This window comes from Dama dama, chromosome 27 (genome assembly GCF_033118175.1).
Source record: "Dama dama isolate Ldn47 chromosome 27, ASM3311817v1, whole genome shotgun sequence".
NCBI classification, from domain to species: domain Eukaryota; kingdom Metazoa; phylum Chordata; class Mammalia; order Artiodactyla; family Cervidae; genus Dama; species Dama dama.
The window spans coordinates 35,350,345-35,369,915 of NC_083707.1; the positions used below are offsets into that span (position 1 = coordinate 35,350,345).

Below are 19,571 nucleotides of genomic sequence, written 5' to 3' on the forward strand. Positions count from 1 at the left end.
TATCATTGGATTTAAGGCCCACCCTAAGATCAAAATGATCTTGTCTCAAGACCCTTAACCCAACTGCAGCAAAGACCCTATTTCCAGCTAAGGTCATGAACACAAGTATCAGGACTGAGATAGATCTTTTTGTCATCACTGTTGAACCCACTACAACATATAAATAGTGACCAAAAGAGAGCAGAATAGCTGGACGAATGACTGACAAAAGCAAAACTTTAGAGAATGTCCTGGCAGTCCAGTAGTTAGGACTCTTTACTGTCACTGCTGAAGGCCTGGGTTCAAGCCCTAGTTGGGGAACTAAACATCCCACAAGCTGCACAGTGTAGCAAAATAAATAAATAAAAACAAAAACTTTGAGTAAAAAATTATTTAAAAAACAAAGACATTTTATATTGCTGAGGAGGTCAGTCTTTCAAGAGGATATAACAATTATAAATACTGTTGTTGTTTAGTTGCTAAGTTGCGTCTGACTCTTTGTGACCCCATAGACTGTAGCCTGCCAGGCTCCTCTGTCCATGGGATTTCCCAGGCAAGAATACTGGAGTTGCCATTTCCTTCTCCAGGGAATCTTCCCTGACCCAGGGATTGAATCCAAGTCTCTTGCATTGGCAGGCAGATTGTATACCACTGAGCCAGCAGGGAAGTCCTATAAACATATATTCATCTATACAAACTAAATATATCAACCTAAAAGGTGGCAGAATTGAAGGGATAAACAGTTCTACAATAATCGAAGACTCCAATATGCTATGTCAGTAATGGATGAAACAACCTCACAGAAGATCAATAAGGATATATTCAACACTATAAGCCAAATGAACCTAACAGACATCTATAGAATACACTACCCAACAACAAGAGTGCATGTTCTTCTCAGCTAAACGTGAAAAGATTCTCCTGGATAGGTCTACATTAAGCCACAAAACAATCTTGATAAATTTAAAAGATTGAAAATCATACACAGTATCCTGTATGACCATGGAATGAATGGAATGAAACTAATAGCAGAAGGAAACTTGGAAATTTTGCAAATGTGTGGAAATGGATCACACTCTTAAACCTGTGAGTCAAAGAAATCCAAAGAGTAGAAAATAAGATAAATGAAAATGTGTCAGAACTCATAGGAATACAGCACAAACAGTGCTCAGAGAGAAATTTATAGCTGAAAATGCTCACATTAAAAAAGAAGAAAGATCCCAAATCAATGGCTTCCCTGGTGGCTCAGTCAGGAGAGAATCCGCCTGCAATGCAGGAGACCACCGCAGCACAGGAAACCTGGTTCGATCCCTTGGTCTGGAAGATCTGAAGAAGGAAATGGCAGCCCACTCCAGTATCCTTGCCTGGAAAATCCCATGGACAGAGGAGACCGGTGGGCTAGAGTCCATGGGGTCGCAAGAGCTTGACACTACTTAACAACTAAACCATAACCACAACAATACCCCAATTAACTAAAAGAAAAGAGCAAGTTATACCCAAAGCTAGCAGAAGGAAGATAATAAAGATTAGAGCAGAGATAAATGAAATAAAGAATAGAAAAACAAAAGAACCAATAAAGCCAAAAGTTAATTCTTTGAAAACAAAAGGAACAAACATTTAGCTAGACTAAGGAAAACAAAGAAGATGTAAATTAACTAAAATCAAATTGAAAGTGGGGATCTAACAGAGGCAAAAAGTATTATTGAAATATACTATGATCAACTATGGGCTTCCCTGGTTGCTCAGCTGGTAAAGAATCCACCTGCAATTTGGGAAACCTGGGTTGGATCCTTGGTTTGGGAAGACCCCCTGGAGAAGGGAACGGCTACCCACTCCAGTATTCTGGCCTGGAGAATTCCATGGACTGTATAGTCCATGGGGTCTCAAAGAGTAGGACACGACTCAGTGACTTTCACTTTCATGACCAACTATATGCTAACAAATTAGATAACTAAACAAAATAGACAAACTTCTAGGAAAACACATACTACCAAAACTGACTCAAGAAGAGAAAAATTGGGGGGAGTTACTGGTGTTCTAATAGTTAGAATTTGGCACTTTCACTGCCCTGGCTAGGGTTCACTCCCTGGTTGGGTAATTGAGATCCCACAAGCTGCCCGGAGCAGCCAAAAAAAAGGAAGAAGAAACAGAAAAATGTGAACTGACTTATAACAAGTAAAAATTGAATCAGAAGTCAAAAACTTTCTCCCCAAAAGAGCCTAGGGCAGAAGGCTTCACTGGTGAACTCTACCAAACATTCAAAGAATTAACACCAAGCACTTCTCAAACTCCTACAAAAAATAAAAAAGGAAGAAGCATTTCCTAACTTACTCTGTGACCCCAGTTTTACCCTGGTACTAAAACCAACACAACAAAGGGCAAGTGAAAACCAATATCCCTTATGAATATGGATGAAAAAAATCTTCAACAAAATAGTAACAAACCTAACCCAGCAGCGTGCTAAGAGTACACATCATGAGCAAGTGGAATTTATCCCAGAAGACAAGGGTGGTTTACCTTAAGAAAACTATAGCACATTACCAGAATAAAGGGGGGGAAAAAGCACATGATCATCTCATTTAATGCTGAAAAAGCATTTGAAAATATCCAGCACCTTTTCATGATGAAAACCTTCAACAAACTAGGAGTAGAAGGGAATTTTCTCACCATGATAAGCGTCACTTATGAAAAACTCACTGCTAACATTCTACTCAGAGGTCAAGGCTGTACTTTTATCTGAGGCTTAAAGTCCTCCTCCAAGTTCACAAGGTTATTCAGAGAATTCCTTTTCTTGCCTCTTTAGAACTCATAAAGACTTGATTCTTAAAGGCCAGCAGAAGGACTTTCCTGGTGGTCCAGTGGCTGAGACTCCATGCTCCCAGTACAGGGGTCTGGGTTCCTTCCCTGGTCTGTGAACTAGATCTCACATGCCTTGACTAAGAGTTTGCATGTCACAACTAAGACCTGAAATGGCCAAATAAATAAAAAAAAATTTTTAAAGGCCAGCAGAGATTTCTGACCCTCTTTTAAAAGGCTCATCTGATTTACTCTCGTTGTTCAGTCACTCAGTTGTATAGGACTCTTTGTGACCCCATGGACTGCAGCATGCCAGGCTTTCCTGTCCTTCACCATGTCCTAGAGCTTGCTCAAACTCATGTCCATCCAACCAGGATAATCTCCTCTTCAATTAACTCAAAGTCAACTGATTATAGACCTTGATTACATCTGCAAATTCACTTCACCTTTGCCATAGAATGCAACATAATCACAGAAATGACGTGCCATCATATTCACATGGGAAGGGAGTTCTACCAGTCTGTGCACAGGCATACGTCATTTTATTGCACTTTGCTTTATTGAAACTTGCAGATCCTGAGTTCTTACACATTGAAGTTTTGTGGCAACCCTGCTTGTCAGGTGATGGTTAACTGTTTTTTTAGCAATAAAGTATTTTCTAGTTAAAGTATGTACATTATTTTCTTTAGACATAATGCTATTATTGCACAATTAATAGACGACAGTATGGTGTAAACATAGCTTTCATATGCACTAGGAAATCAAAAAGTTTGTATGACTTGCTTTATTGTGATATTTATTTTACTGCAGTGATCTAGAACCAAATGCAGTATCTCCAAGGTAAACTTGAACATATGGGGAGGAATCTTGAGAAGAGGACATCCTAGAATTCTGGATACCATAGGTTATGATCTTTGATGAAGTAGGAAAAAAATCATTACCTTCACTTGTGTTTGGCTATCATCGTCTCCCTCCTAAGCCCTCAAAGACTATCAATCATACACATGTGAATGTGTATACAGGTAAGTTTGGAGACTTCAACTAAGAAGGTAAGAATATACTGTTCTCTTTTCCTTTTTTTAAATTTAACTTAAATGAGTTGCCTTGCTTAAGGACTGATTTTAGCACATCCTTGCAGTGTTTCTCATGACCACTCCACACTTGCCTACTATGGGTACATTAACTTGTAAACAAGCTATTTGGGAATTAACAGGGCAGGGTGTTTTCACAGATGTCGAGGTGGCCAAAAATATTTCTTTTTCCAACCACATGTGATCAGAAAGCTGCATCTTTGCATGGAGGGTAATTATATTGATGTTCTATTAAGATGATTTTGATTTCAACCATTTCTCTTGGAGTGCATACAATAATTTCTCTTTCTTTCTCTTTCTATCTGTCTGTTAGTCATTCTATCTTACACAGAGTGTGTCTTTGGCCTCCCCTTGGGGAAGGAGGAAGAAGAAGCATCAACTTTATGTTCCTCCAGTTAGATTAGAGCCTGAAAATTAATCTGCTCCATAGGAAGGTATTCTCAAATGACTCTAGTTACCTTGGAGGAAGCAGGCTAATTCATCTCCCTATTGTGGATACTACTTGGCTGCCATTTTCTGAATCTAATAAACACAAATTAACCTTGAGGAAGCTTTAATCATCACAGTGATAAATCTAAACAGTACAGGCTGGGCTGTGGACCAGAGACTCATCTGCCCCCTTGACCACTTCCTAAGCTTTCAAAAAGTGCAACTTGCTTCTTGTCTAGACCTCCACAGGGGGTCCCACGTTTCTGTTCATCCTTTCCAACACTTTTTGCCTGTTACTTAGCCCTTCCTTATTTTAGCTCCTTTTCTCATCCTCAAGTCTCCTGCTTCAGTTCCTAGGGGACAGCGCATCTCCCAAAGAAATCGATCACTTAGAAGTCAGATTGTTAGTGCTTAGGTTGGACTTTGTTAGTTTTAGGGATTGTTAGTGCTAAAGTTAGGGCTGCAATCAATGCAATAAAAATTAAAACTGAGGAATTTAGGGCCACAGTGGTTTATTAATAAATAATTTGGCAACCATCTGCAATTTTTAATAACACAATTGGTATAGAGCGACAATATTTTTTTAATTGAATGTAACCTAAAATTTTGTGTTTCATTAAATCTGTGTCTTATGATTTGCAATTCTCAAATTCTCTGTCAGTGTAAACCATCCTGTCCTCTGAGTTCTGTGGCTGAAATGCCATGTAACTGAGGAGGTTAAGGATTTATGTTGTTTCCGATTATAAGTAGAATTTTTGCTTTAATCAAAAATTAAAGGGGAAAAAAAAAAACCAAGCCAGAGATATTGCTAAGAGGTTTGAAGTCGCTCAGTCGTGTCTGACTCTCTGTGACCCCATGGACTATATATATAGCCCACCAGGCTCCTCCGGCCGTGGGATTCTCCAGGCACGAATACTGGAATGGGGTTGCCATGTCCTTCTCCAGGAGATCTTCCCGACCCAGGGATCAAACCCGGGTTTCCGTATTGTGGGTAAACGCTTTACCCTCTGGGCCACCAGGGAAGCCCTGAGGTTTAAGTTCTCCTAAAACCATCAGGGAGTCCACATAAAAGAGTTATATTCTGAATTCACCTTTATCTCAATGTAAATACAGAGGGATAGACACAGAAATAACTGTATCTATCTATCTACCTACCTATCTATAACCATAAACAAGGACCCAGATCTTGGTTTCTAAATACTGTTCCTTAACAAAAGGTACAAGGCACATTACACAAAATTTTTGAAGATGCTTTTCTATTTATTTATTTTTTTTGAACTTTTGAAAACTTTTATTTTATATACAAAGAGCTAGTATTATTTCCACCTAAGGTTGATGTGCTGGATGAGCCATCTAAGGAAGTTCAGTTAGTCCAACTTAATGAAGCCAATGTCCTTCGCATACTGGCGGAAACACTGGCGGCATGTATTGAGGCCGTATTTCCGGATCAGACCGTGCCGGTTTGAGCAGACCCGGCAAGAGCGAGGACCCTGGCCGAATTTTCTCGGATGGCTCCAGTAGAGCTGCTGGTGACCCATGTTGCTTTCTCGGCTGCAACGAGGTAAAAGGGCGATGCTTTCCTATTTAAAACTTGTCTTCATTTATGTCTTAGAATGTTTTAGCCTATCTTACTTTTAGCTTTATATCTTTTCCTGTGAGTTACTCCTTTACAATTAGGTTCAAATTTTAATATATGTGTGTATATATATATATATATATATGTATGTATACATACATACCTACCTATGTACATAATATAAGTTTTTTAATGTTTAAAAAGGAAAATGCTCAGGGCTTCCCTGGTGGCTCAGTAGTAAAGAATCTGCCTGCCAAGGCAGGAGACACAAGTTCAATCCCTGGTCCGTGAAGATACCACATGCCCCAGGGCAACTAAGCCAGTGGGCCACAGCTACTGAGCCTGTGCTCTATAGCCCGGGAGCTCCAGCTACTAAAGCCTGCATGCCCTACGGCTGGTGCTCTGCAACAAGAGAAGCCACAGCAATAAGAAGCCTGCCCACTTCAACTAGAGAGTAGCCCCCACTTGCCATAGCTAGAGAAAAGCCACCCAAGCAATGAAGACCCAGCACAGCCAAAAAAATTTTTAAAAAACTTTTTAAAAAGTAAAAATTCATTGTGACAATTTTAAAAAGAGAAGTATAAAGAAAAAACAAATCTTTCAGTGGGTTTCTTAGTTTTGACTATTGATTGAAGTAGCTGAAATCTTTATTTTAAACATTTCTACAATAAATAATGAGCCACTGATATTTATTCATCTTTGAATGATTTTTTAAGACCATTTTATATTCTCTGCTTGTGTTCTATTGCTACATAACAAATTACTACAAAATGAGCAGCTTAAAATAATATGTTTATTTTCTAACAGTTTCCTTGGTCCAAGGGTCCAAGCACAACTTAGCTGAACCTCTGCTGGGGGCTCTCACAAGGCTGCAATGAAGATGTTGGTCAGCTGTGTTTTCATTTGGAGGCTGAACTGGAGAAGAATCTGCTTTCAAGCTCATTCAGGATGTTGGTGGAATTCCTTTCCCTGAAGGTGTAGCTGGTTGTCAGCTAGAGGCTACCCATAAGCCCTAGAGACCATCACTACTTCCCTGTCATGTGGCTCTCTCTATGGGCAGTTATAGGGCTGTTGGCTTCCTCGAGGTCATCAGGAGAGCTTTTAGCTCTGGTATGCTAAGCTAGAGGCTTCCCTGGTAGCTCAGCCACTAAAGAATCCGCCTGCAATGCAAGAGACCCCGGTTGGATTCCTGGGTCGGGAAGATCCCTTGGAGAAGAGATAGGCTACCCACTCCAGTATTCTTGGGTCCCTGGTGGCTCAGGAGGGAAGGAATCTGCCTGCGATGTGGGAAACCTGGATTCAATCCCTGGGATGGGAAGATCCCCTGGAGGAGGGCATGGCAACCCACCCTAGTATCCTTGCCTGGAGAAACCCATGGACAGAGGAGCCTGATGGGCTACAGTCCATGGGGTCACAAAGAGTTGGACGTGACTGAGCGACTAAGCACAGCACAGTATGCTAAACTCAGTTCAGTTCAGTCACTCAGTCATGTCTGACTCTTTACAACCCCATGGACTGCAGCACACCAGGCCTCCCTGTCTATTACCAACTCCTGGAGTTTACTCAAACTCATGTCCATCGAGTCGGTGATGCCATCCAGCCATCTCATCCTCTGTTGTCCCCTTCTCCTCCTGCCCCCCAATCCCTCCCAGCATCAGGGTCTTTTCCAATGAGTCAGCTCTTTGCATGAGGTGGCCAAAGTATTGGAGTTTCAGCTTCAGCACCAGTCCCTCCAATGAACACCCAGGACTGATCTCCTTTAGGATGGACTGGTCGGATCTCCTTGCAGTCCAAGGGACTCTCAAGAGTCTTCTCCAACACCACAGTTCAAAAGCATCAATTCTTCAGTGCTCAGCTTTCTTTATAGTCCAACTCTCACATCCATATGTGACTACTGGAAAAACCATAGCCTTGACTAGATGGACCTTTGTTGGCAAAGTAATGTCTTTGCTTTTTAATATGCTATCTAGGTTGGTCATAACTTTCCTTCCAAGAAGTAAGCGTCTTTTAATTTCATGGCTGCAGTCACCATCTGCAGTGATTTTGGAGCCCCCAAAATTAAAGTTTGCCACTGTTTCCACTGTTTCTCCATCTATTTGCCATGAAGTGACAGGACTGGATGCCATGATCTTTGTTTTCTGCATGTTGAGTTTTAAGCCAACTTTTTCATTCTCTTCTTTCACTGTCTTCAAGAGGCTCTTTAGTTCTTCACTTTCTGCCATAAGGGTGGTGTCATCTGCATATCTGAGATTATTGATATTTCTCCTGGCAATCTTGATTCCAGCTTGTGCTTCCTCCAGCCCAGTGTTTCTCATTATGTACTCTGCATATAAATTAAATAAGCAGGGTGACAATATACAGCCTTGATGTACTCCTTTTCCTATTTGGAACCAGTCTGTTGTTCCATGTCCAGTTCTAACTGTTGCTTCCTGACCTGCATACACATTTCTCAAGAGGCAGGTCAGGTGGGCTGGTATTCCCATCTCTTTCAGAATTTTCCACAGTTTATTGTGATCCACACAGTCAAAGGCTTTGGCATAGTCAATAAAGCAGAAATAGATATTTTTCTGGAACTCTCTTGCTTTTTTGATGATCCAGCGGATGTTGGCAATTTGATCTCTGGTTCCTCTGCCTTTTCTAAATCCAGCTTGAACATCTGGAAGTTTACGGTTCACGTATTGTTGAAGCCTGGCTTGAAGAATTTTGAGCGTTACTTTGCTAGCATGTGAGATGAGTGCAATTGTGCAGTAGTTTGAGCATTCTTTGGCATTGCTTTTCTTAGGGAATGCTAAGCTAGAATCATATAATACAATGTAATCACAGGAGTGGTAACATTGCATCACTTTTTTCCTATTCTATCAGATAGAAGTCAGTCACAGGTTGTATCTGTGTTCAAGGAGAAAGGACTATACAAAGGCATGGGCACCAGGAGGAAGAGATCACTGGGATTGTGTTGGGGTCTGAGCTCTCATTTCCTCATCTAAATTGGAAAAGAAAGAAAGAAAGTGAAGTTGCTCAGTCGTGTCCAACTCTTTGCAACCCCATGGACTGTAGCCTACCAAGTTCCTCCGTCCATGGGATTTTCCAGGCAAGAATACTGAAGTGGGTTGCCATTTCCTTCTCCAGATCTAAATTGGAAGTAATAGGGAATTTCCTGGCAGTCCAGTGGTTAGGACTCCACGCTTTCATTGCTGAGGGTCTGGGTTCAATCCACGGTCAGGGAACTAAGATACCACAAACTGGGTGGTGGAGCCACAGAGAAAAAAAAGGAAGTAATGGTTCTTTTTTTTTTTTTTTTGTAATTGGAGTATAGTTGCTTTACAATGTTGTGTTAGTCTCAGCAAAGTGAATCAGCTATCAGTCAGTCAGTCAGTTCAGTCGCTCAGTCATGTCGGACTCTTTGCGATCCCATGAACCGCAGCACGCCAGGCCTCCCTGTCCATCACCAACTCCCGGAGTTTACTCAAACTCATGCCCATCAAGTCGGTGATGCCATCCAGCCATCTCATCCTCTGTCGTCCCCTTCTCCTCCTGCCCCCAATCCCTCCCAGCATCAGGGTCTTTTCCAATGAGTCAACTCTTAGAATGTGGTGGCCAAAGTATTGGAGTTTCAGTTTCAGCATCAGTCCTTCCAATGAACACCCAGGACTGATCTCCTTTAGGATGGACTGGTTGGATCTCCTTGCAGTCCAAGGGACTCTCAAGAGTTTTCTCCAACACCATAGTTCTCTATACATATTCATATATCCCATCTTTTGGGGGTTTCATTCCCATTTAAGTCACCACAAAGTTCCCTATACTACACAGTAGGTTCTCATTGTGTGTGTTAGTTGCCATCTCATCCAACCATTTCAGCCTTTGTTGCCCCCTTCTCCTTTTGCCTTCAATCTTTCCCAGTATCAGGGTCTTTTCCGATGAGTGGACTCTTCGATTCAGGTGGCCAAAGTATTGGAGTTTCAGTTTCAGCTTCAGCATCAGTCCTTCCAATGAATATTCAGGATTGATTTCCTTTAGGATTGACTGGTTTGATCGCCTTGCTGTCCAAGGGACTCTCAAAAGTCTTCGTGCTCGTATGTCTATCACGGTCTCCCAACTCATCCCCCTGCCTCCCCTCCCCTCTTGGTGTACATACATTTGGTCTCTAGCTCTGTGTCTCTATTTCTGCTTGGAAGTAATGGCTCTTTTCTTAAGGAAGATTTTGAATGTGCTTCTTACAGGAAATGTTGCAGGGAGGAAGCCAGTTCTGACTCCACCGTGGAACTTTCTTTGACTTGCTTTTCATTGCTTTTGTTTTATAATGATACAGAGTGGTTTGCCTCAGAGAATCCTGCCCCTCTGCCTGACTGACAAACTAAAGTGCCTTTGTTCAGAACCCTCTTCACCAGTGGATGACAGGAAAGAAGAAATTAACACATCCCCTGCCTGAGGCTTGCCATTCTAGGAGATATTTGCAAGATTAATGGCCTTTTTTACTTTACTTTCCTCACCTCCCCTCATCTCTAATATGTAAAAGAACCTGGCATCCAGACCCCAATAAAATGGTTCTCTTGGGACACTAGCCTGCCATCTTGTTGGTCGCCGATACTCCAATTATACTCTCCTCCTTGCCTCAAGACCTCCTCTCTTGGATTCATTGGCCTATTGTGCGGGGAGCAGAGAGTGAGCCTGGACTTAGTGACAGAAAGAAACTTGGGCCTCTTCCATTTCAACCATTTTATTTTACAGACTAGACATTGGAGGCTCTGAAAGAGTAAATGATCTAAGCTTGGTGGATGAGTTCAGAATTGCTTACTTGCAGGTAAGCACCTTTTCTGCACACTGGGATGCCAATGAAGAATTTTATATTTTTCACTTCAAACTTAAGCAAAATGAAATATACATGTATCTATTGGTGGGGCAGGGTAGAAAGCAGGAACAGGCATTGCAAAGAATGCAGCAAGTAAATTGTCAAGCATGGCAACCATCATGGCAATCACCATATGCCTTTGCGTTTCTGGGTGTGTTCAAGCACAAGAGTCAGTGACTGAAAGAGAATTACTTACATTCAGGTGGAGGCCAACACATACATTATTTCATTTAGTCACCTTAATAACTCTATAAGGCAAAAATTACTGTTCTACAGACTGAAAAACGATAACAATTATTCTGAGTAATGGCAACCATTTGCAATGACCAAACCACAGCCAAACAACATAAACTGCTCATTCTTGCCCAATCCATTTCCCTATCACTCATGTATACCATTAATTTACAATTCTGTGAATTCTGTCATAGTCTACACAGCCCTTGCCTTTTTCCCTTTGCACTCTTGGTACCTTCTGGTGCAAGGAGCTCATAACAACGGTTTGTTAAATCTTCTAATCCCTTTAGATGCATGTGAGCAGCTCCTGGCTTTAGTCATGTTGCCATAAATAAGCCTAGCAGGAGCTACTTCATAAATGGTTTCTCCTCTGTACATTAGGTAACTCTCAATCTCCAAGTGTCTATAAGTTGAAAACGTTAAAGAACCACAAATAAGCTTTTTAAAATGTTGAATCCCAGTTTCTACTCTTGATCTCATTTATTTTCAGGAACCACTTCTCATTTAAGGCATACTCATCTACTTAAAGGATTTAGGGAGATTTAAAGTCACTACGAGTGCCCTCACCATTGACTTGTTTGTAGACTATTTTTTCTCTTTTGATAGTTTTCAGGAGGTAACAGCTTCCTCGGGGGATGTAGGATTTTTTTTCACTACGTAGGGCATTCTCCCAACATGCTTGAACTTCCCAAATCTTCTAACTCCAGGGTATCCTTCCCCGGCACCCTAAACCTGCTGGTTCATTATATACAGGGTTAACCAAGACCCTGCCGGAATCGGTCAAGGTCATCGGGGCAGGTGCCAGTCCGCCAGGACCTGAAAGCGCGCTTCCAGGCCCATGTCCATCTTCGCTCTCCTGCCCCCACCCCCACTCTGGGGGTTCGCTCCGGCTGACGGCGACTTGGTCCGGAGACGCCTCCTCCGCCCTCGCGGTGGCCCTGCTTGCCACCGCGCCTCTGGAAGCTTCCTGAGTGGCAGGCGGTGGGGGCGGCCCGGGGGAAACCGGGGCGGAGCCGGCGGCGGCCGGGGGGCCGGGCTACGCCTCGGTGGGCTGATCTACCGCGTCCGGAAGCCGCGCTCAGCCGGGCTGCAGCCGCTCGGGCGGAAGGTCCGAGGGAACCCCGCGCCTGCTGTCGCCGGCTAGCCGGCCTCCCGCCCCAAGACCCGCGCGCCCGCGGTCCCAGCGCCATGCAGCGCCTAGCCATGGACTTGCGGATGCTCTCCCGGGAGCTCTCGCACTACCTGGAGCATCAAGTCCGGGTGGGTTTCTTCGGTTCAGGCGTGGGCTTCTCCCTGATCCTGGGCTTCAGCGTCGCTTACGCCTGCTACTACCTGAGCAGCATTGCCAAGGTGAGCCGGGGGATGCCGCGGGCGCCTTGGCGCAGGGCCGCGGGCAGCTTTGCCGGGAGTGACAACAGCAGGCGAAGCTGGAGGTGCCGCTGGCAAGCCAAGGGCGAGTGGCCGGAGCCGTCCGGGGGGCCCCTTTCCCCGGCATCTGATGGATGCCCTCCGAGAGCGCGGGACCCTGGTGACCTCGGCGCGAGTGGCGCTGCCCGGTCACCTTTCGCTAACCGGCGGAGCTGCCCCCGAGATGCTCTCTTAACATTTTTTAGGGTGACTCCCGGGTGTCAACTCTCGCCCTTCCCTAGAGGGATTTAATAAACCGCTCTTAGGTTCGTTGTGTTTGAAGAGCTTGCATCAGGCTTCCAAGAAGGATGTTAATCAGACTGGTCTCGCGCGCTGGGGGACTAGTCTGCGCTTGTTACTGGTTTACGGTTGGCAGAAACTTTGCTCTGTTCTGGGCCCTTCGCTGATACTGGCTCTCTCCACAGAAGCCCCAGTTAGTGACGGGGGGTGAGAGTTTCAGCCGCTTCCTTCAGGACCACTGTCCCGTGGTGACAGAAACCTACTACCCGACCGTCTGGTGCTGGGAGAGTCGAGGACAGACGCTGCTGAGACCTTTCATCACTTCCAAGCCCCTGGTGCAGTACAGGAAGTATGTAAATTTCCATTTTTCAGTCATTTCTTCAAAGTCACAGTGTTTTGCATACTTCCAGTGTTTGGTTCATAGAACCTCTGGCTTAGGAAGTATATAGAAGAGCAAGGAGGGATGAAGGTGGAAGGTATGTGTGCCACACACGCGCAACTGCAGGAAGATACTCACGTGTTACCTTTTATCACTGTGCGGGGGAGGTGCTCCGGTGTAAACGTTTGTTTCTAAGATGAGAGGTGCTTGGGACTTACTCTTTTCCCAATTTGCCCTGCATCTGGCTCTGAGAACCTAGTTTCTTTGATGATGTACATTGAGCTGGTGGTGGGGGTGAGATGGGTGCCAGTTAATTTGGACTTTCTGTGATGGACCCCAGTAAAGTGCTTATCATATTGATAAGCAAATGGGTTTCGATGCTAATGTCCTTAAGGTGTTAAAAGATGTGGTCCAGAATGTATTAGTAACCAGGAGATTTAAATGGTGCCTATTATTAATTTTCCTGAGTCATCTATTCCTTTCTGGAATTTCTTTTGTTGCCTGGAACTTGCACTATTTATTTGGGAAAATTCTTCAAGGTTGTAGATACTGCGTGAGAAGTACTTTGAAACCTTTAAGAAGCCAATTTTGTAATATGCACTATGAGGAGACTGCATTGTAGAGTGAAGACAGCAAGAGCAGTGACCAGCTCAGCAGTTTACTTATTCATCATTTCCGTGTTGAATTATTTGGGTGACCTCAATCAAATAGGGGCTAAATGCTGGGTATTTCAGAGTAATGAGGAAATGATTAAAATAAGTATGTGAAGTAGTTTGAAGTTCATTTTTATATACTACCTTTTACTGATCTTGCTGAAAATACTTATTGTACTAATTTTGTGACATCCATGCAATGGAAGAAAGTGACGTGTGTGTTAGTGGATGCATAAAAAAGTTATTTTAAGATGACTAAATAATGTCAGGTATATATACAGAATTAAGAACTAACATTAAGACATGACTTGCAGGACTTCCATGGTTGTCCAGTGTTTAAGACTCTGCCCTTCCAATGCCGGGGTTGTGGGTTTGATCGATCCCTGGTCAGGGAACTAAGATCCCACATGCCATGTGGTGTGGCCAAAAAAAAAAAAAAAAACAACACAAAAACCCATGACTTGAAACACTAAAGGAGTATATCTTTTGTATTATTTCTTTCAGTGAACTTATTAAAACTGCAGATGGAGGACAGATTTCCCTGGACTGGTTTGATAATGATAATAGTAAGCGTTATGTGGATGCCAGCACCCGACCTACTGTCTTATTGTTGCCTGGCCTCACTGGAACAAGCAAGGAATCCTATATCCTTCATATGATCCACCTCAGTGAAGAACTAGGATACAGGTACCCATGAATGATTTCTTTTATTTTTCACTTAATTCATTTTAAATGAGGCTTCACTGTGTCTACATGTTTGTTTCTGAAATACTTGTTATTTCTTCCATGGATTAAGTAATCCCCTAAATTATTATTTTTCCCTGCTTCTTCCTTCCTCTTTGTTCAGGAAAATGCATAACTGAATCATTTCACAGAAAATAGCACTTCGTCACTGAGTAACAGATTTTGGCCAAACAAATGAATTAAATTAGAATCACCTAGGAATTATAGGACCTAGGCCTGAGAAGCAGTAGGTCACAGTGAAGGGATTGCTAGGAGAACAGCAATTACAAACCCCTGAGAGACCACACAGGGGTCCTCATGTCAGACTTCATATTTGAACCCTGGATCTACTAGTCTTCTCTCATCAGATCAAATCGATCCCAATATTCAGAGTCAGCTTGTAGATCATCCTTATCTTTCCAAAGGTGATCTGTGCCTTTTCTGTCCACCTGAGTTTGCAGGTGCACAAGGCCAGGGCCCAGTTAACGATGGTGCAGCATTTTTAAGTAATTATTATTCAACTCAGTCACCAGATACTATTTAATTTTTCTGAGCAACTTAGCAACTTTAAGTTTCTGGTTGAGCTCTAAAATTTTAAAGCAGAGTCATGTGAAAGGTACTGCTGTTTTGAGCCTTAGTCCTTTTTTTGCCAATGATACTTATGGTTGTGGAACACTGTGAGTTGCAGTTAAAGTAGAGTTGTTATCTTTTCTTAAACTTAGAGACTTGTTTGTGTAAAAAACTGATGTTGACTTTATATTAATAAAAACACTTTGATATAAAGAAGAAAATGCAAAAAAAAGAGAGAAGAAAATACCATAATAGCTGATTCAATTTTAATAAGTTGATTTTTTTTTTATAGATAAAGCTGATTTTGTTCATGAGGTGACAGTCTCTTGGAAGTTTTAAGATGGTATTCCAGAATTATGATTCCAATTAAATTTGCACTCAGAAATAGCAGGAATTTTATTATTATCCCATGTTTAAGCACCGTCTAGTTAGTTCTGAGGCTTGATTCCAATTTTCTTGCTGAAACAGTCATGCTGAAAAAGTACAGATCATAAAACCTTTTGTACATATTTAAATTTCTGATTCTATACTTTGCCTGAACTGTCACCCAAGATTTAGAAAGTGCTTTTAAAAATAGTGACTTTTAAAAAATGGTTTACATCAAAAAAATCTTAAAAAACTGGAATTAGAACTGCCATATGACCCAGCAATCCCACTTCTGGGCATACACACCGAGGAAACCAGATCTGAATGAGACACGTGCACCCCAGTGTTCATCGCAGCACTGTTTATAATAGCCAGGACATGGAAGCAACCTAGATGCCCATCAGCAGACGAATGGATAAGGAAGCTGTGGTACATATACACCATGGAATATTACTCAGCCATAAAAAGAATTCATTTGAATCAGTTCTAATGAGATGGATGAAGCTGGAGCCCATTATACAGAGTGAAGTAAGCCAGAAAGATAAAGACCAATACAGTATACTAACACATATATATGGAATTTAGAAAGATGGTAACGATAACCCTATATGCAAAACAGAAAAAGAGACACAGATGTACAGAACAGACTTTTGGACTCTGTGGGAGAAGGCGAGGGTGGGATGTTTCGAGAGAACAGCATCGAAACATGTATATTATCTATAGTGAAACAGATCACCAGCCCAGGCTGGATGCATGAGACAAGTGCTCAGGCCTGGTGCACTGGAAAGACCCAGAGGAATCGGGTGGAGAGGGAGGTGGGAGAGGGGATCGGGATGGGGAATACGTGTAAATCCATGGCTGATTCATGTCAATGTATGACAAAAACCACTACAATATTGTAAAGTAATTAGCCTCCAACTAATAAAAATAAATGAAAAAAAATTAAAAAAAAAAAGAAACAGTTTACATCAAAAAAATCTTTGAAGAAAAAAAAATGGGGAGGGGACTTCCCTGGCACTCTAGTGGTTAAGACTTTGCCTTCCAGTGCAGGGAGTGGGGTCTGATCCCTAGTTGTGATGCTAAGATCCGACATGCCTCTTGGTCAAAAAACCAAAACATAAAACGAAGTAATATTGTAACAAATTCAATAAAGACATTTAAAAAATGGTCCACATTAAAAAAAAAATCTTTAAAAAATAAAAACAATGTAATTGTAGGGAGATGGGGAGGAAGAGGGATGGACTGGGAGTTTGGGGTTAATAGATACAAACTATTCCATTTAGAATGGATAAACAACAAGGTCCTACTATATAGCACAGGGAACTATATCTAGTCTCCTAAGGTAAACTATAGTGGAAAAGAATATGAGAATGTATACATGTATGTGTAACTGTACGCATAAATAAACAAAACACAATGTAGTGAAAACTCAAAGACCGAATCTCATCAGCTATAGAGTTGCCAGTAGGTGTGGCTTTTTCCATCACTTGTAAAAATTTCCAAATTTTATTACCATGGCTATCATTACACTGTGCTTCAAAGCTGCGAATGTGAAAAAGTGAAGTTGCTCAGTCGAGTCTGACTCTTTGCGACCCCATGGACTGTAGCCTACCAGGCTCCTCCGTCGATGGGATTTTCCAGGCAAGAGTACTGGAGTGGGCTGCCATTTCCTTCTCCAGGGGATCTTCCCAACCCAGGGATCAAACCCAGGTCTCCTGCGCTGCAGACAGATGCTTTAGGAAGGTTCTAGTTTCCCTAAGGGCTAAAATCTCTTCTACTGATTTAGAAATTTATTGAGAATGTACAATAAGGAAGGCTTTACACTGTGAGGGGAAACAAAGAGTTATGGACAATTGCCCTTATGACAAGGAGCTTAGAGAGGGACAGGCTAGACCAGTTCACTGTTGGCTGCTTGAAGACACAGCTTATTTGGGTTTCAGGAACTCTAATGCTGAGTCACACTGGGTTGAAGGTAGCAGAATGTATGAATAAACAATGACCAGTAAACTTTTCAATAGCCTTTGGGCCTAACCTCATTTGTTTTTAACTGCAAGGAATCTCTGACCCTAGGTTGAGAGGGCTAGCTTTTGTTGTATAACAAATTATCCCCAAACATAGTAGCTAAAAACAGCAGCATTTCTGCTCACAATTCTGTGGGTCAACAGTTTGAGCTGAGCTCAGCTGGGTGGTTCTTCTGGCCTTGGCTGGAATGATTCATGCATTTGTGGTCAGCAGCCAGGGAAACTCTGGACTTGGGAGTCATCTGCAGCGATGGCTCATGTCAGCTCCACATGATCTTTCACCCTCCATCAGGCTCACCAGTGTTCACCGGGTGGCAGAGGGTCCCAAGAGTCCAAAAGTCAGATCTCCCTGGCGGTCCAGTGGTTAAGAATCTGCATGCCAATGCAGGTGTCATGGGTTTGAAGAAGATCCCACATGCTGTGGGGCAACTAAGCCTGTGCACCACAGCTGCTGAGCCCTGCTCTAGAGCCTGTGCTCTGCAACAAGAGAAGCCACAGCAATGAAAAGCCTGCAAACCACAATGAAGAGTAGCCCCCACTCACCACAACTAGAGAAAACCCATGCACAGCAATGAAGACCCAGCACAGCCAAAATAAATATTAATTAAAAAAATTTTTTTAAAAGGAACCTAAAGTGACAACTGCAAGTCTTCTTCAGGCCCATTCCCTGGTGGTGGCTCAGACAGTGAAGAATCTGCCTGCAGTGCAGGAGACCCAGGTTCGATCCCTGAATCAGAAAGATCCCCTGCAGAAGGGAATGGTAACCCACTGCAGTATTCTTGTCTGGAGAATTCTATGGACAGAGGAGCCTGGCAGGCTGTAGTTCATGAGGTCACAAAGAGTCAGACATGACTGAGCAACCAACACTGCAGTTTAAGCACTCTCATAATATTGTTTCTGCCAGATTGTAGTCAAAACAAGTCATGTGGTCAGCCTTAAGTCAGCAGGTAGGAATTTAGACTCCACCTCCTATTAAGTATGTTTGCAATCTATTGGAGACAGTCAGGGGTTTCAGTGCCACTGACATTAAAAAAAAAAAAAAAAAAAAATGGATCCTGTTCTTTGGTACAAGTCTAGACTGAGTCCTTAGGCTGCAAAACAGATCTAAGTCACTGATGATCCCTTGCATGGGATGAAGCAGATAACAGAGCTTAGGGAAAGGTGTGTAACATGGGGGAAAGTGCATGTACTTTAAAGGCAGGTCTGGGTTCAAATGTTGGAACTGCCACTTGCTGAGTGACCCTGGGCAACTAATTTTTAGCTTCCCCAATATAGCTTCTCACTTACTACAGAGCTGAAATGAACTAGAGTGTATCAGGTGGTTTCATGCCTTGAACAAAGCAGGTCTGTAGATATGTTTGTCTTCCTTCATGAGCTTTTTATTCCCTGAGGACAGTAGAACAGGTTTTTTAATAGTTTAAAGATCAAGTACAAGCAAACCCGCTTCTTGGGAAACATCTAGTTTCCTCACAGGAATGCTTGTACATTATGATAATGTTTTCTATACAGTAGAGTTGCACAAGCACCCAAATATCAGGGGGGTGCATGTGCCTTCAAGCCTTAGTTACTATCTTATGTAAAGTTCAAGTTTATAGGGAGGGTTGTGCATTCTGTCAGGTCACCAGGGAATGTTTCACTGGTGAGATATGATTTAGAGGCAACCTAACTCCTTTCATGTGGACAACTGAAACCTAAAAATTTACTGTTACTCTTAAGTAGATGTCTCTTCCTGTACCCAAAAACTAACAGAGGCAGAGCTTTTCTGTTAAAGTTCACTAATTCAAAATTAATAATGAAAGGAAACTAAGCTGAGGGTCATTTAAGGTAATTGTGAGCAAAGGAGGGCAAAGGTAAATGAAACTGAATGGGGAATACTTGGCTTGTCTTCACTGACAGAGTGCACCACGTACTCCCTGAATTAACTTGTCTCTGGGAGAAGAGAATTTGCTGAGTCAGACAACTCCAGTCATTCTTCCAAATTGTGTCGATCAGAAAAGTCCATCTCCCAGAGAGCAAATAAGGTAAGAAGACCAGGAGGCCAAGAGTGTATTTAGAGAGAAGCCCTCTCGGAAACCAGAGTACTGAAGAAAAAATTATTCCCTGTAATAAGTTATACCCATATAATTGATAAAGTAGCTGGAAATCTCATTCATTTCTCCAAGATTTCTTTGTAAAAAAATTCTATTCAATAACACAGCCTAAGAGGTATTATTTTGCATACAAGGATAATATCCTGTTTTCTTAAATCTTTTTCCCATTCT

The 19,571-nt window shown here is 42.4% G+C and overlaps 2 protein-coding genes across 2 annotated transcripts in view; one reads left to right on the plus strand and one right to left on the minus strand.

Annotated features, from left to right (window-relative positions):
* Nucleotides 1-5,656: 5,656 nt before the first annotated feature.
* On the minus strand, nucleotides 5,657-5,842 carry LOC133047725 (small ribosomal subunit protein uS14-like). The gene has a single exon (XM_061131158.1). The coding sequence runs from the start codon at nucleotides 5,831-5,833 to the stop codon at nucleotides 5,663-5,665; it is 171 nt and encodes a 56-aa protein (XP_060987141.1). The 5' UTR covers nucleotides 5,834-5,842; the 3' UTR covers nucleotides 5,657-5,662.
* A 6,173-nt stretch (nucleotides 5,843-12,015) lies between these two features.
* The window catches only part of ABHD3 (abhydrolase domain containing 3, phospholipase), a 56,999-nt gene continuing 49,443 nt past the window's right edge, over nucleotides 12,016-19,571 (plus strand). Inside the window, exons 1-3 of the mRNA XM_061130640.1 lie at nucleotides 12,016-12,301; nucleotides 12,784-12,947; nucleotides 14,135-14,317. Coding sequence (XP_060986623.1) covers nucleotides 12,140-12,301; nucleotides 12,784-12,947; nucleotides 14,135-14,317 — 509 coding nt within the window. The 5' untranslated portion in view covers nucleotides 12,016-12,139. The remainder of the gene's footprint in view (nucleotides 12,302-12,783; nucleotides 12,948-14,134; nucleotides 14,318-19,571) is intronic.

Excerpts from the sequence above, each read along its gene's own strand:
- LOC133047725 (XM_061131158.1), bottom strand. The coding sequence starts at position 5,833 with ATGGGTCACCAGCAGCTCTACTGGAGCCATCCGAGAAAATTCGGCCAG.